This window comes from Eptesicus fuscus, chromosome 6, assembly GCF_027574615.1.
Source record: "Eptesicus fuscus isolate TK198812 chromosome 6, DD_ASM_mEF_20220401, whole genome shotgun sequence".
NCBI lineage: Eukaryota > Metazoa > Chordata > Mammalia > Chiroptera > Vespertilionidae > Eptesicus > Eptesicus fuscus.
This window is the reverse complement of record NC_072478.1, coordinates 79,830,449-79,848,282: the sequence shown is the minus strand read 5'-3', so window position 1 is coordinate 79,848,282 and position 17,834 is coordinate 79,830,449. Positions and strand designations below refer to the sequence as shown.

General features: G+C 34.4%; 1 protein-coding gene across 11 annotated transcripts in view; it reads right to left on the bottom strand.

Annotated features, from left to right (window-relative positions):
- Window positions 1-17,834, bottom strand: part of ANKHD1 (ankyrin repeat and KH domain containing 1) — a 128,067-nt gene that overhangs the window by 25,215 nt on the left and 85,018 nt on the right. For 7 of the 11 annotated variants that reach the window (XM_054717940.1, XM_054717939.1, XM_054717941.1 and 4 more), the window contains exons 15-23: window positions 8,638-8,783; window positions 8,368-8,479; window positions 7,539-7,684; window positions 7,102-7,244; window positions 6,478-6,691; window positions 4,580-4,755; window positions 4,202-4,364; window positions 1,522-1,617; window positions 935-1,051 (exon numbers count right to left, since the gene is read on the bottom strand). In XM_054717940.1, coding sequence (XP_054573915.1) covers window positions 935-1,051; window positions 1,522-1,617; window positions 4,202-4,364; window positions 4,580-4,755; window positions 6,478-6,691; window positions 7,102-7,244; window positions 7,539-7,684; window positions 8,368-8,479; window positions 8,638-8,783 — 1,313 coding nt within the window. Of the gene's footprint in view, window positions 1-934; window positions 1,052-1,521; window positions 1,618-4,201; window positions 4,365-4,579; window positions 4,756-6,477; window positions 6,692-7,101; window positions 7,245-7,538; window positions 7,685-8,367; window positions 8,480-8,637; window positions 8,784-14,453; window positions 15,213-17,834 lie in introns of all 11 variants that reach the window. The other 4 variants (XM_054717942.1, XM_028147168.2, XM_008141388.3 and 1 more) reach the window with 2 other exon arrangements.

Sequence of the window (17,834 nt, the reverse complement as noted above, 5' to 3'; positions counted from 1 at the left end):
AATTAATTTGTCAAATACCTCTGTTAATAGTTACACTAATTTATACCATACATAAAGAAATCATACTGGAGTGCTAATTTCTCCATACCTTTGCCATCAACAGCTATTACCAGACCTTTAAATTTTGACAGTCTGATAAAAAAAACTTAAATCACTCTTTTATTGTGCATTTATTTATTTATGAAATTAGGCATTCTCCATCTATTTATTAACCACCTATATTTATTTTTCTGTGAATCATTCCTTATTCTGAGCAACTTCTCTTTTTCTCATTGATTTGTAAGCAATCTTTCTTTCTGTTTTTAGCTTACAAGTTTTGTTTTGTAATTTTTAAACTAAGAACTGGTGTCAAAATTTTAGCATTTTCCAAAATTATTGTATCTCTTTTCTTCATTTAATCAACAAAATATTTTCAGGTTAAGCTATCTCTTGCAATCCTAGAATGACTATTTGATCATGGAGTTTGTTCTTTTAATATAAGTTCTGGATTTAATAACAACATCCTCATTTCCCTGGTAAGCAAACTGAGCCTCAGAAAAGTGATCTTGTTTATTTAACTTTTTCCATTTTACCACACATCCTAGGCTACTTGACACTTAGTCTTTGAGGATCTAATAAACCACTTATAGCTCACATCTTATAAGAAACAAATGATTTGCAATGTTTTACTAAATTTTTTCTTAGACTAATATTAAAACCACTTGGGCAGTAAGTATCATTTGGTAAACTGTGATCTGCTTGAAAACTAGACCTCACTTATATGGTTCAAAATATTTTTTATGAACGATAGGTTCAAATTAAAAATTATGATGGTTTGATAATCTATTAATCATTTCCTTTGAAAAATATTTTGTTCAAATTATTGGTCTATAGGTGGCAAATTTACCCTAGATATTCAACAATTTCTATAAGGAAAATTATTTTTCCCACTCACCTTTTCCAGATCAAGTTCCTTTAAAAGAATACTTGCATTCTTGTTTGCTTCTGCAGCCTGTTGGTCTTTAGCCTTCACAATTGTCTCAACACACTGATGACATTTTTTCAACAGTTCCTATAGTGAAAAATGGAAGTATTTCAATGTAGGAACACATAACATAATAGGCCAAATAAAATGAGCTGATTAGCATACCAAAATTCAGGGCTAAATTCAAATAAACAAATTAAATTATCCTTTGAGTCTAGTCATGAATCAATCTTTAATTAAAATAAGGAACTACTATTTAATTAAAATAAGGAACTACTCCCTAAAAACTTTATATGTTCTTAGAAAACTTTCTAAATTGGGCTAATGGTCTAGTAATATATTTTTGCTGCAGTCACTGTAATTATGGTTCAGAAGAGTAAGGGAATAATTTATCAGAAGTATTATACCCATTCTCTATTTACAAATGGAGAAACTAAAGCATAGTAAGACAAGGTGGTTAGTCTCACAGAGGATAAAAGAACAGGTTCGTAACTGCACATTTTGGCACATAATTCCACAAAAAACAAAAATGTGCTCCAATAGCATATTAAACCTACCTTATCTGTAATTGTTGCTATGTATCTCATGCATTCTATATCAGAAGGGAACTGATTGACTTCTTTCACCAAATATTGAACAACTTTTACATGACCCTGTAAAGAGTACAACAGAAAATACACCAAAAAATCTCTTAAAATTTTCCCCATATGCTTAAAAACTTAAGAGTAAAAGGTACAGTAATAATTTCAGATAGTTTATTAAATTACAAATTGAAATTACAAAAATACAATCAGCTCTAACTGGTTTGGCTCAGTGGATAGAGCGACGGCCTGCAAACTGAAGGGTCCCAGGTTCGATTCCGGTCAAGGGCATGTACCTTGGTTGCAGGCACATCCCCAGTAGGAGGGGTGCAGGAGGCAGCTGATTGATGTTTCTCTCCCATCAATGTTTCTAACTCTATCCCTCTCCCTTCCTCTCTGTAAAAAGTCAACAAAATATATTAAAAAAATAAAATAAAATCAGTGATGAGTTTATAAACAGAAAAAGATAAGTACAACATGCTCAGGAATATATGGTGGACCAAAAGATATTTCTCCTGAATTTAATATGCCCATTTCCCATGGAAAGTAGAAAAGTTTTTGTAAATTAGTCCTAAAAACAAAGAGGATGTTCTAGATTCCAAAGCATTATTTTGGCTCTCACCTTACTAAACAAGGTAGACTGTCCACATTTATCTGAGTCCTATAACTTGACTCTAGAAAAAACACTTTCTAAATGTCATTATCAGAGGCTGAATAATTTGTAATCAATTCTATTATAACATAACCAAACTTGCATAGTTTCCCCTCTTATTAAGGCTATAAGACATCCTCAAAAATTGATCTGGTAGTGACACAAAACAGAAAAGTGGTTGCCTTCAAAGCAGGCAATTAATTGAACACAGGCATGATAACACTTTCTAAAATGATGGAAGTATTTTATATCTTTACTAAAGGTCCGGTGCACGAAATTCGTGCACGGAGGGGGATGTCCCTCAGCCCAGCCTGCACCCTCTCCAATCTGTGACCCCTCTCACAACCCAGGACTGCTGGCTCTCAACTGCTCACCTGCCTGCCTGATTGCCCCCAACTGCTTTTGCCTGCCAGCTTGATCACCCCCTAATCACTCCCCTGCCAGGCTGATCGACGCCTAACTGATTCCCTGCCGGCCCAATTGCCCCTAACTGCCCTCCCCTGCTGGCCTGGTCACCCCTAACTGCCCTCCCCTGCTGTCCTGGTCGCCCCTATCTGTCCTCCCCTGCAGGCTTGGTCTCCCCCAATTGCCCTCCCCTGCTGGCCTGGTCAACACCAACTGCCCTCTCCTGCAGACCTGGTCACCCCCAACTGCCCTCCCCTGCAGGCCTTGTCCCTCCCAACTGCCCTCCCCTGCAGGCCTGGGTTCCCCCCAACTGTCCTCCTATGCCGGCCCGGTCACCCCTAACTGCCCTCCCCTGCAGGCCTGATTGCCCCCAACTGCCCTCCCTTGCAGGCCTGGTTCCTTCCAACTGCCCTCCCCTGCGGGCCTGATCGCCTACAGCTGCCCTCCCCTACTGGCCATCTTGTGGTGGCCATCTTGTGTCCACATGGGGGCAGCCATCTTGTGTGTTGGAATGATGGTTAATTTGCATATTACTCTTTAATTAGATAGGATGGGGTTTGGATTACATGGGCATATGCATTTATCAAAACTCATTAAACTATGAACCTCAGACTTGTGCATTACACTGTATATAAATTATACCTCAATTAAAAGGAAAGAAAATTTTGTAAAAAGAATTAAGTCTAGAAAATATCTTAAGATATTTTTCTAAGACACATAACTTATACTGCGCTCATTCAATAGCTATTTAGTTACCAGCTATTATGAGTTAGGCACTGTGCTAAACAACTGGGTATTAACAGTGGTGAAAAAGTCATGAATCTTATTGTTCATGGATCTTTCAGCCTAGTTGAGGAGATAGGCATTAAAAAAGTAAATATGTATTTGAACATATAACTACACATTTGGATGAGGAAAAGAATAGTGTACTATAAAAGAGAAGAGGGACCTTTTCAGATGGGGTGTTAGAGAAGAACTCTAACATTTAAAATGGGAGCTAAAGGGTAAGTAGAAGTGAGCCAGGTGATTCAAGGGAAAGAACATTTTGGGAAAAGAAAACAAGTGAGAAAAAGACCCGAGGCAGTTAAAAATTTATTGCTGAAGTGTAGTGAGCCAAGGGGAAGGAAAGCATAAATGACTGGTCTGGGGAGGCTGGCATGAGCCATATCCTACAGGGCTTTGTAAGACATGTTAAGTCGTTTATAGTTTATCATAAATGCAATGGGAGGGCTTTTAAAAATATAACAGATAAGTGAGCGTTTATATATTTATGGTATAATAAGTTTTTATGAAAGAGTCTACTCATTTTTGTTCTTCCGGAGGTAGAGAAGACATCCATAATATCTGCCCTTAAATCTAATGCTTTATGTACAATGACATAACAAAACTAGTCTAGACACCAGTTAATCTAATAAAGTTGTTTGTAGTGAACTAACATATAACTATTAGATTTGGCCACAAAGAGTGAAAATATAGCAATTATTTGTATATAGATTTATAGTCATTTACCCAAGGTCAATTTATCTTTCTTATATGGTTTTAACTTAGAATTGATTTAAAATTACTGAATTTTATTCCCCCTCACCCATATCAAATTACCTTCCGAAATGCTGACATAAGAGGTGTGATTTTCCGGTTATCTGCTGCATCCACATCAGCACCTGCTTGCACCAGCAACTGCACTACATCAAAATGACCACCATTGGATGCCAACCAAAGTGGTGTGTTTCCCTTCTTGTTATGAACATCAATATGGGCTCCCCTATAAAATCAAAAGATGTTAATGTAGTTTGTTTCCTATGAGAAGAGGCAAACTTTTTCTATTTTTCTCTATTTGTCTTTTATCTGTTACAAAATATCATGTAAACAATTTGTTCTTTAAAATGTCAATAAAGTAGAACAATTTTATTAGCTTTAATGGCTCTGGAAAGTGAAAGTAGAAAGTTCTATATATATATATAAAATAAATTTACCCACCTACTAATCAGGAGCTCACAAAATTTATAGTGACCTTTGTCTGCTGCTATTGTTAAAGCAGTATCTCTTGAGGAAGGCACAGGGGGGGCATTAACGTCTGCTCCTTTATCAAGGAGAACTCTTCCAACCTCGGCATACCCTCCAGAAGCAGCTTCCATTAAGGGGGTAAGACCAGTCTGTTTAAACCAAAATTATTCAAGTAAATTAATATAACTTTTTAAAAGGCTAAAACAATTGACTTGTGTTTTCTATTTCTTATTTTCTCTCATAAAACAGCTAAGCAATATTTACAATCTTAAATTTCACTAAACAACAAGTAAAAATTGTTATTCAATTAGACAAGCTAGAATGAATTAACTTATATGACCACATGCTAAATTAAAACAAACAGAACAATTTTATACCTTTTATACTGTTATAAATTTACGCATGAGACCTTAACTTGAATAAAAAGTAAGTAAAGCACAATGTTCAATGGGAAAACTTTTTTTAGATAATACTTTATCAAGAATGCAGTTTGCTAAATACCTCAAGGTAAATTCTTTCAATCCTATTCAAACTTAGGTAAAATAGATTGAAATAGCATATATTTTATTCATGTCTTTTGTTCATGACATTTTTGCCAAAAGATATTTCCTACTGGTATTATTTCTAAAGTAATACGATTTATCTAGAACTTCTAATAATCAAGGGGTCACATTGAGTATCTGTAATATGAAAAGATAAACTGGATAGCAGGAAAGGTTCAATTCTCTTTGTGCAATGAAAAGTTTTAATGAAATTCAGGGAGAAAAAATGAGATTTTCATTGAAACCCTTCCAACTTGAATTGACTACCAGATTGGCCATTGTCTGATTATTAAGAATTTTACACAAGTTACATTTTTCTAGAGTTCTAAGTACCTAATAGTTCTAAGCCAAAAAAAGAATTCAAAACACTGACATAATCTTACTTTCTATAGTCATGAAATTGTCAGAATCTGTCATGGTCCGATTAGATTTTAGCTATCTTAAATTTATAATCTATGCAGTAATTTAAAAAAAGTTGATTTCAGAGAGAGGAAGGGAAAGAGAGAGAAACATCGATGTGAGAGAGAAACACTGATTATGATTAGTTGCCTCTCACACACACCCTGATCTGGGATTAAACCCACAACCTGGGTATGTGCCCCAACAGGGAATTGAACCTGCCACCTTTTGGTGTACAGGATGATGCTCCAACCAACTGAGCCACACTGGCTAGGGCTGCGCAGTAATTTTTTGGATTGGGATTTTTACCATTGGTAAGCACATGCCTTATTAAGGCATATGCCTCTTTAAAAGTCTACATTAATGGGCTCTATAATATAATCTTTTTTAAAAAATATATATTTTATTGATTTTTTACAGAGAGGAAGGGAGAGGGAATAGCTAGCTAGAAACATCGATGAGAGAGAAACATCGGCCAGCTGCCTCCTGCACACGCCCCACCAGGGATGTGCCCACAACCAAGGCACATGCCCCTGACCGGAATCGAACCCAGGACCCCTTCAGTCTGCAGGCCGACGCTCTATCCACTGAGCCAAACCGGTTTTGGCTAAAATAATCTTACTACTCAAAAATATCTTACTACAAAATAATATTACTACATTCAAAAGTTGCAAATTGGAGGATTAAGAGAACCACTCAAACCTGAGATTGGAAAAAATATTGATTCTATTTTCTTCACTGTCCTTAATAAAAGTCATGAATAGTGATAATGTTTTACTGACCACTGTATAGCACAATTCTCCAATCTTGCATTGGGGCATCAGTTTTAACTTACGACAATTTAAAACAGTACATCAATTTGAGTTGAAATGCCATTCTTTTTCTACTAGAAATATATCTGACGCAGTTGACAAATTATAAAGTGCTTACCTTTGCTCTATGCTCAACATTGGCTTTTCGGTCCAGAAGCAAACTCACTACTTCTGCTCGACCTTGAAAACAGGCCAAGGTGAGAGCTGTGTTCCGATTGGTCTCTATTTGGGCGTTAATGTCTGAACCCATATCAAGCAACAATTTCACTGCAGGAACATGTCCATTCATTGCAGCCAACATCAGGGGAGAAATACCTAGTTTACTCCCAGTCCTCAGGGGGGAAATTAGAAAAATAAAATGTGTTACCTGTTGTTGTTTTTTTAGAAAGCATAGAGAACATAAAAGATGAAAACGTTTCAGTAAAAAACCAATGAATAATTTTGTTTAGACTAATAATTAGAAATAGAAAAATCTCACAATTTAAAACATAATCCTTAGAGTTATAAATTTCCAACTATACATAACAAAGTACTTTCTGAAGGAGACCTCTTTAAAAACAGTCACCTTAGTTGAAATAATCTGTGATTATTTATAAGCACATTATAGGAAGAACTGTTGGCTCTTGTAACTTTAATACTACCTTAATTAAAAATGGTGTCTATCCAAATATTTAGGGGAAGACACTTATTCTAAGTAGTAACTTAATAATCATGAGTAAAAAACCAGATAGACAATAGATACCTTGAATTAATTTCTGCCCCAGCATTAAGCAGAATCTTAATGATATTAACATATCCTCCAGATGCAGCTAGACTCAGTGGTGTATAATCAGACACATTCCTATGTTCTTTATTTGCACCTCGAGCCAGCAACAAGTCTACCACCTACAAAGTAAAATATGAACAGAGAATTCCAGTTTACACCAAGGGTTTAACATATAATTAATTAGGCATTGTATATTCAAATATCAGCATTAGAGAAATGGATTCAATTTTACATCAAGGAATTCAGAGGTTTGAAATCCCAATTGTACTGAAATCACAAATTACTCTTTCTATTTGTCAATTGTTGAGTAACCATTTGCATTTCATATGTGTTAGGATTGTGGTTCACTCATCATAAGCATATTTAAAATATAAGAGAAAATATTTACAAAGTGAAAATTAACATTAACACACCTCCTGACGTCCACCAGAACATGCCAATGAAAGTGGAGTATCCTTAGTTCGTTCAGATTGCGCTTCTATATCTCCACCTTTATCCAAAAGGATTTCAACAACTCCAACATGCCCTGCTGTTGCCGCCAGGATCAGTGGTGTGAAACCTACATCAGAAAATAAAAATCTCAAACAAATTTGTGATTTTTACTTATTAAGCTACTGCTTTTATTTCTTGATTATTTTAGTAGGGAGTCTTTAGGACAGATACTTATAAGCATTTAACATAAAACTGCTCTAGCCTCTAATTTGTTTGTGACAAAAATCCATAAACATCTATAAAAAGGAAATGCTAAGTCAAAGATAAATATTACAGTTTATACTCATAGTGAACTTTGAAACCTCTGCATGCTCAACTTTTGGATTAAGGAGAAAGGAAGCCTGTACTTCACTGATAATTTACAGTCAAATTTCTGGAGAATAATTAGACTCTGTAGATTAATAAATCTGGAATTCCAAATTGAAATATGCTTCACCATCTTTTCACTAAGACAGTCTAGAAACTACTTATTGACAGTGAAAAAACTTGATGTAACTACACTGAGACATACATTTATTTATTTATTTATTTATAATTGACCTGAGAGAGAGAGGAAGGGAGACAGAAATATTGATGTGAGACACATAGATCAGTTGCCTCCCACACACATCCCAACTGGGGATTGAACCCGTAACCTAGTATGTGCCAACTAGGAATCCAACCTGTGACCTTCAATACATAGGATGATGCTCTAACCAACTGAGCCACACTGGCCAGGGTCAGACTTTAAATTTGACTGACATTCCTTACCTTTTTTGTCTCTGTGTTCGATTTTAGCATCTCGTGCAATGAGTACAGATACGAGTTCTTCATGGCCACCTGCACAAGCTAATGTTAATGCTGTGTCATGATTGCTCTCAGTCTAGAAGGGGGAAAAATAAATTAGATTTTGTTTTTTTACAACGGGGTTATAAATTGAAGAGCAAATATTTTCACAATGAATATAAAATGATAATTTTCCTTTCCAAACAAAGAAAATAAAAATGTGTAAAATAAGTTTAAATAAAGCAATATACTCACATGTGCATCAATGTCAACTGAGGGATAGACAGGGGGCAATGACTGGGAAGCCACATTGCTTGGAGACTGTGAACAGGGTTCAGGTGTAAGACATTCTGTGGTCTGAGAGGAACTGTTTGAACCAGTGGGCACTCTGCTACTCACAGCTGAAAAACAATATCCATATTGCTGAATTCTACTAAAAAGAGTAAAGTCATTTATAATATACAAAAAATACAGAAAATATAAAATTCTGTATTAGTAATATAATGTAGTAACTAAATCCCAAGCTTTACAGTCAGATGAACCTATGTTTGAATCCCCGTTCCACTACTGACTTTCTGATAATAGGCAAGTATAAACCTCTTGGAGTCTCAATTTTTCTAAGGTGTAAAATGTAAAATGTACAATGCCTGCCTTGTAAGGTTGTTGGAAAGACTACTCAGAATAATGCAGGTAAAATACTTAGTACAGTGTCTGTTACTGAGTGCAAATGTAACAAATGGTAGCCTTTTACATTATTAATAGAGAAAAAAACAGTTTCCTTTAAAAAAGTAAAGACTTTTTTAGTTTATAAAAGGCAATTAGATAAAATATCCTGAGAACAATGCAAAAAAAAGGGGAGAACAAGTTAGAATATTTATCCCATTAATAGCAGAGAGCATGTTTGTTTGTTTTTTAATTCAGTATTTGCTTTGAAAATTTGCCACAATGAATCAGTGTCTGAAAATCAAACTATTTTTAAAACGAACATTGGAACTTTTATTTTGAGAGCTTGTTTGGAGGTTCTAGCAGGGGAGCGCAGCTACTCGTATACCCTTGACCGAAGACCGGTCCTCTCCTCTGGGGGGAAGGTCGTCCTCTTCGACCGAGCGCGCAGCTTCGGGAGGGACGAACACGGATCGGTGAGGGAGGAGGGGGACACCCGCCTAGCCAGCCAGATCAGCCGAATCAACCCTGGCGATCAATGGGGTGACAGATGTCGCAGCCAGATCGCCCTCACATCCTGGAACTTTTATTTTGGATCTCAAAATCTGGTGTTTGGAAACTTTGTTAATTGAAATGACACCTTTATGTCTACATATTTCTTATATTTCATTGGAGATGAAGTTTGCCTCATAGATAGGGAAATAGGACCTATCTTAGAGGGATGCTGTGAATTGTCTGTGAGATAATTTATAAAAACAGTTAACACAGTGTTTGGCATATAGTAAGTACTCAATAAATGTAATTATCAGATAGATAATTAGAACTTTCAGTACTATTATTCACTAATTTGAAAAACATTACTACTTAAGAAGGAAAAAACTCAGAAAAATACACAATCATTAATAATATGGAAAAAGACAACAAAGTTTCAGTAATGTCAATAAACAAACTTCTATCACCCAGACTGAAAGTCAATAAAAAAACACATAGGTCTTAAAGGGAACTATAAGCATTTCAAATGTTAAAGAATGTTTTCTCTCTAGAATTTTGATAGGACCCCAATCACTTGCTAAGGTGTTCACAAGTGTGAATGACTCAGTTTAGTATACTACTTTTAAGAATAACAAATATTAAAAATGTTAAGATATATTTCCATATGAGCTGTCCTCCCCCTCAATATATTTAAGATTATCTGGGCAATATGAATTTCTGCAGATTGAGAGAAGTATACATAATTTAAACTATCTATTTACAAATAGGAACAATTATTATATATATTTGTTTCACCTATAAGAACATGCAAATGAAAAAAAGTTTTACAATTTTTATCATTTAATGAAATAAAAGCAGATATTAATTTGTTATTCCTCCTCAAAATAGTTGATATATTTGGAAAATGGCTGTAGTAAACAAGATTCTAAATATGATACATAGCACCTTTATAATAAAATTTTTACAGTGGTCTCATAATTATTAACATACACCTTATTAAAGAATTACTTTTTAATCATTATTAATTTTACTTATTCATGTTATCTCTTGTTATATGAAAAACAGACATTTAAAAAATTTTAAACATTTGACTATAGTGCTGTGCCAGAATGTGATGTTATAAAAAAAGACTTATTTACAGAATTGACTTTAAAAAATACTTTTGTGCATTTAAAAACTGTATGACAAAAAATGTGTTGTCACATCAACTATTGTACATTTTCTACAACATTATTCTAGAAACATTTTTTCTACCTTGCAATAATGACAATCAGCAATATTTCATAGAAGTGACTTTAATAGGATTAATTACATACAAAAGTTATAAAGATAAAACTAGAAAGTAGCAAAGATTTAAAGGTACATGTGGAATAAAGGTTTTATTAAGATAAATTTACACCAAGACTATGACATTTTCATAAATCCTAAATTGTTTCCTACCTCTGAACAAAATGTCTCTCAAAATGACTATAATTACTATCACAAAAGTCACTATATAACTCAAATTAAATTTATGCACTATCCTAAAAAGGTGATAAAAGAACTAAGGGTAATATTCTACCTAATTCTTTATAAAATTTAAGACAGTTTTATAGGCAATATGGAAGATGATAATGATAATAATAAACCTTGTTATATAAAAACCTCAGATACTAGGTGTACATAAGCTTTGTTGTAAGGTTTTAATAAATTAAATCACTATAAATTGCTTTATTTAAAAGTAACTATTAGTTTCATATAAATAAATAAAAATCTATAAATAAAATATTAACATCTATTAGAGGAAATTATTATTTAAAGGCATTTTATTGTAAGTGCCCTAAAAAATAAGAGTTTCCTAATTACTCTTTTAATCTTAAGCCACATTGACTACCACAGTATTATTTAAAGCAAAATACTTTTGAATTGGAATTTGTTGTAAAGAGCCTATTAACATGCCAATAGCAGTAAACAATGTGCTAAAGTCACAAAAATACATTAGACCTTATATGCACTCAAATCTTAATATAAAATAAGAAAATATTATTTAATAGAATTTAGAAGTTTTGAGAAAATAATATCTTTAAGATAAACTCAGAACTTCAAGTTGAATCAGATGCAAGCATATTACGTCTGTGGTTCTTAAACCTGGCTGAACTGACTTTGACTCTTGTTACTTACTAGCAACTTAATTTCCACACGCCTCAGTTTTTTAAAAGAAAAACAGGTGGGAAAAGTACCTATTTTATAGGATTATTATAAATAGCTCACAAGATAATGTACATAAGCATTTAGCACAGAGCTTAGAGTGCATGTAAGTCCTCAATAAATTGAACAGATATTAGTTAATTTTTAGCCAATGTTTCTTATATATTCATAATGAGATTTTCACTAATGTTTCTAAAACTGCTCAATGGTCAAAGCTATTTTGAATTCTTTAAATTGCTTTGAATTTCCAGACCTTGGTTTTAGTTATTTGAATCATGTAAAACTGAGAGCTGGACATGAGAATCACTTGTTATTATGCTAAACTGTAAAAGTCCAATACTTTCAGAAGAAAAGGACTTGAAGAACCATGCTCCCAATCAAGAATTTACATACATTTTGTCTGGAACTATACCCAGTATGACACAAATAAGACTTTATACTAAAAGGCTAAGTTAGTCAGCTAATCCAGTTGCAACATTAATAAATTATGTATCTACCAACTCATCATGATAAATTTTGAGAATAAAACAGCAATAAATAAAAAATACTCCTATATTTAAAGAGTAAATTTATTGCTATTATAAATGAATATTCTCTAAAGTATTTATTAAATACAAGGCTTGAGAACTAGATTTAATTTAGGTAAAATTAATCACATCTTTGGTCTCACATATAATCCTACCAATTTCAATGGATCATACAATTGTAGAATTAGGTATTCACCATTCACCCTTGTCTAATTTCTTTAACCTTCAATTAAAAAATTACGAGAAACTTGGACTTAATGGAAATTTTTATATGAACATAATCTTTTGTATTTATTGGCTGATTTACAAGTTAAGGTTTATTAATAAAAGGATATTACACAATATGGTAGACCAACTATCACTAGATATTAATGTCTAACAGAAATAAAATTTTATTAGTTTCTATTAACATTACATATCATTAAAAGATGTTTTCTAAATTAGCTTTTTGAAGTTTTATGTTAACTTTGTAAAAGACCACTTCAATTTAATAAATACTTTGGTGAAATAAAATTTAACCTCCCCTACAAAACCATCTGACCACCCATTTACTACCATAAAGTTCAAATCTACAAGTTTACTTTTAGAGCTGTTTCTATAGTCTTTAAAAACAACAACCAAACAGGTCCTAAGTTACAACAATACTAGATCGATCAGTAATGTGGGTTTCATAGCTGCAAATTGAGTATTTAATTAGGAACATTACAATGCTATTTATAGAACCTTAAAAATGTTATCCCAGGATCACCAGTTTTATATTATTCATAATCATACTTCACACCCCAATATATACCTTTACCCAGATTAGAAATAAGAGCTACAAATAAACTCTGAGTTTATTTTTAACTTATAACAACTCTCAATGCTAATGACACAAAATTAATTTGAGTTAAGTGGCTGTGGGCTGAAGATATAAAAACTTAAAGAATCTAACTCCTTAAAAAAAAATTAAAAAAAAAGAATCTAACTCCTTAAAACATTTCCCAGCATTTTATTTTCTTTACAAAACTAAGATATTCCTCCTCTGCACAGTAGTACCTATATTCCATATTAGAGGAGCCTCAGAGGCTATATTACAATTCTATAATCACTGAAAGTCATACCCCCCCCCAATTCCTGATTTAAGTAATCTTATTCCACATTTTTAAAGATTCAGTAAAGATTAGGAAGACTAAAGACTCACAAAAGAAGAAAACTGGGATAGCATAATTGGGATGGGAGGAGGGAAGGAGAATATGACAAAAGGAAACAGACAACAGTTAAGGAAAAAAATTTTGCAATCGAGACAGAGGACTGGCCTGCCTTTGAATATCACTCCAGCTACATCTTAGTTCTTGGTCTTCATCCACTGTCAACAGCCATTCTGGCTGCATTTCTGAACTGGGCTCTCATGGAGGTGATACATTCACCAGCCATCTTTAGGAAGGTAAATGATTAATTGCACTGTTTTCCCACTGCTGCAAGGACAATGAAAGGGAAAGTAAACTTGTGCACCTTATTTCATATCTAGTTGTAATTTTCCACAAAAAAAAAAAAAAAAGGGGAAAGAAACATACTTTAAGGTTACCAGGTCCTTTTTTATTTTTTCGTGTATGTGTGTGTATTATGTCTGTCTGTGTGCTTTCATCAAGACAGTTAATATAAAAATCCCAATCTCCAAATCATCATTAAGTTAACAATAATTTCTAACTTTAAATATTCTAACCACAAATACTGTATCAACATGGAATATTTAGTTTTCTCTGACCATCCCTTTTAATTATATTTAAATTGATCTAATAAAATTATAAATAAAGAAAAAACAATGTGATTTAGAATTCTGATTTCCAAACATAAAAATCACTAGCAGAAAAATTTAATGTATAATCTTTTGTGAATATCTCTAAAGCCTACAAAGGAATTCTATTCTGAGATCTCCTACCCAAGATACAACACAGGGTGGTTTTGACACCAAAGGTCTAAAGTAAAGGATCATGGCAGCTTTATTTCTTTGCCTTTGTAAGTAACAAAAAAGAAGAGGGGCAAACACACTTTTGTGTGTTAGAGCTTAATTAAATTCACTTCCAAAACACCTCAAGAAATAATTTTACAAAGATCATTCTAAAACATAAAAGTACAAAGTTGGTGTTTTTGGAGGGTTGTGTAAAGAAGTTGAGCACACAGATTAAAGAAAAATTATTACAGATATATTTCTTAACCCACCTGCTATCAGGTCATCAAGAGTGTCGGTAAGCGTCTGGGCTGGAGTTGCAACCATTAGTCCATCTGGTTCTTGAACTAACAGCCCCTGATCATGTCCAGTAATAGCAATCTGAGGCTGTCCTATAATCTGATGATTACCTGATATTTTGTGAAGTTCAAGAGAATTTGTCCCATTAGAACCTAAGTCACTGGAAAAGTTACAGTGCGGAGATGATAAAGGCTGGACTGGGACAAAATCAATTTGTTCTGCCGATGGTGGAGACTGTTGCTCATCATCAACATCATTATCTTTAAATAAGATTGTGTCAACCTGAGGTAACTCTGAAAAGTGATCCTCTAGAAGACTACCATCTCCTTCCCCTTCTGGGAAGACTCCTCTATGAGAGCACTGCTGGTGTAGAGATACTGTGTCTTTCTGACCTTTGGTTTCCAAGTATTCTTTGGTAAATTGTTGCTGTGTTTTCATCTGCAACTGCCTTTCCACTTTCTGCAGCTCTTTCAGTATTTTCTTCTTCTTCTGGACTTGCTCTTCTCTGTTCTTTTTAAGTTCTTCTATCTTATCTTTGTTCAGAGGTTCACCTTGAATTAACTCCAATGACTTAAGCTGTGCTTTTTCAATAGCGCTAATTCTTTGTCCCAGTTCATTCAGCTTGCCTTCAGTCTCCTCTACTATGCACTCCAAAGGCTGGTATGGGTGAAAAGGTGGCAGTACGTCCTGATCTGCTACCTGCAGGGAACTGGACTTCTGCTTGGATGTACCTAAGCACATGAAAAATGTTTGAAAAAGTGCCATGCTAAAAAAAAAAAAAAAATCAGCTCCCCCTCCCACACACATGGACCTCCCTCCCCAAACCCTTATAACTAATGCTGTAGAATGAATGTTTAAAGATTCACAGAGTGGTAGGTAAAGACTATACTCATCTATTTAACAGCACAAACTAGGATGTTGCCAATTGAAAAAAATGAAATTTTTCATAAAAAGTTTAATCTTTAGAACAGGAGGATTTTGGAAATTAAGATAGGACAGGATGAAAATCAAATCAAAGAGGAAAAGAATCTCAAAATTCTGCTTATTTGACTAGACTTCTTAAAGAATATCAAATCTAAAGCATTATCAAAATAGTGTTAAGATACCATTAATATTAGCTTAACTGCTCAATTGTTCTTTGCACAATATTAACTGTGCAAGCAAAGATTACTACAAGAAACAATAACTTATAGATGAAAGTAAAGTGTTTTTCAAATTGCCAAAATGCTTCTCTTAATATATCAAAATGTAACGTGAATGTTTTTTCAAGATATATACTTCTAAAATTTTCCATCATCTTTAATACTTTTGTACATGAACACTAATATTAAAAAGAGCATTTTTTTTCTGAGTTTAAATAAACTCTTAATGTAAGCATCTATCAGAGGAAAATGATGTTACCTAGGAGAAAAATAATATTTTCCATATAAGAGTACTCATATTGACAATGTATTTAAAAATAAAGTAAATGTACGTTATTTTAAGATTTTGAATCACACTTAAATTAAGTTTCTCCCCTCATGACAAAGTAATTATCAATATTAATAATCTTAACATCTGGACATAGAGTGGAGGATACATATAATTACTGCTTTAATTCAAGGCTTAATCCTCTTATTTAGGAAGAACTGGGACTATCTACATATATAAAAGCCTAATATGCTAATTGTCCCTCCTACTGTTCAAACAGTCACTATGATGTACACTGACCACTAGGGGGGAGATGGTCTGACTGGCAGGTTAGCTTGCTGCTGGGGTCCAGATGATCAGGACTGGGCGAGATTGGCTGGACATGCCCTAGAGCCCTCTTGCAGTCCCTCCCTGGCCCCGGTTGTGCACCGGTAGGGTTCCTCAGCCTGGCCTGTGCCCTCTTGAAATCTGGGACCTCCTCGGGGGATGTTGAAGAGCTGGTTTCACCCAATCCCCACAGGCCAGGCCAAGGGACCTCACCGGTGCATGAATCTGTGCACGGGGCCTCTAATTCAGTATAAAAAAGGAACAAACTACTGATATATTCTACAACATGGATGAACTTTGAAAATATCATACCAAGTCAGTGATTTTCAACTTGTGCCACCACAAGAATTTTAAAAACATGTAATACCTGACTCTTTAGTCAGGCGCACTGACCTCTTTTCCCTTAAATTGTCAAATAAAATAAATATTCTAAAATAGATGGTGGTGATGGCTGCACAACTCTGTAAATTTATTAAAACTCATTGCATTTTACATTTAAAGTGAGTGAACTTTATAGTATTTATTTATTTATTTATTTATGTGTGTGTGTGTGTTAATCCTCCCCCTAGGATATTTTTTCCATTGATTTTTAGAGAAGGTGGAAGGGAGGGAGGAGGAGGAGGGAGAAACAGAGATAGAGACAGAGAAAGAGAGAGAGAAACATTTATGTATTGGTTGCCTCCTGCCTGCACCCCAACCAGGGCCACGGATCGAACCCACACCCAAGGTATGTGCCCTGCAGGCCGATGCTCTAACCACTAAACAAACTGGCCAACGCTACCTAGTTCTTTTTTTTAAAAAAATATATTTTATTGATTTTTTACAGAGAGGAAGGGAGAGGGATAGAGAGCTAGAAACATCGATGAGAGAGAAACATCGACCAGCTGCCTCCTGCACACCCCCCACGGGGGATGTGCCCGCAACCAATGTACATGACCCTGACCGGAATCGAACCCAGGACCCTTCAGTCCGCAGGCCGACGCTCTATCCACTGAGCCAAACCGGCTTCGGCTACCTAGTTCTTTTTAAACAGCTTCATTGCTGTTTAATTTTAAATACCATAATGTTGCCCTGGCCAGTGTTGCTTAAGTGGTTAGAATGTTGGCCTTGGATTACATTCCCTGTCAAGGGCACATACCTCAGTTGTGGGTTCGATCTCTACCTTGGTCCAGGTGTGTTCCAGAGGCAACCAGTCAATGCGTTTCTTTCACATATCAATGTTTTTTCTCTCTCTCTCTCTCCCCCTCCTCCCTCCCTTCCACTCTCTCTCTAGAAATCAGTGGGGAAAATGTCCTTAGGTGAGGATTAAAAAAGAACTCAGAAAAAAATTAGTTGTCCACTCTTTTGGTTTGTAGTCAACATATATGAATAACATAAACATAGTTAACTTAAGAATTTAAAAAACAGATCATTAAAACAGATCATCATTAAACAATGCATTAAAAATGATTCTCAAATCCAAAGGAAAAAGTCACCCATTAGTTGTTAAAATATACTGAATTGCAAGAGGTGACAAAACCACTGAAAAATAAAATCAGAGATTCAACTGCTTCTTTGCTAGAATGGGAGATGTTAAAACTGCAGGTAGCTCTAATATCTGCAACATGTTTTATTAC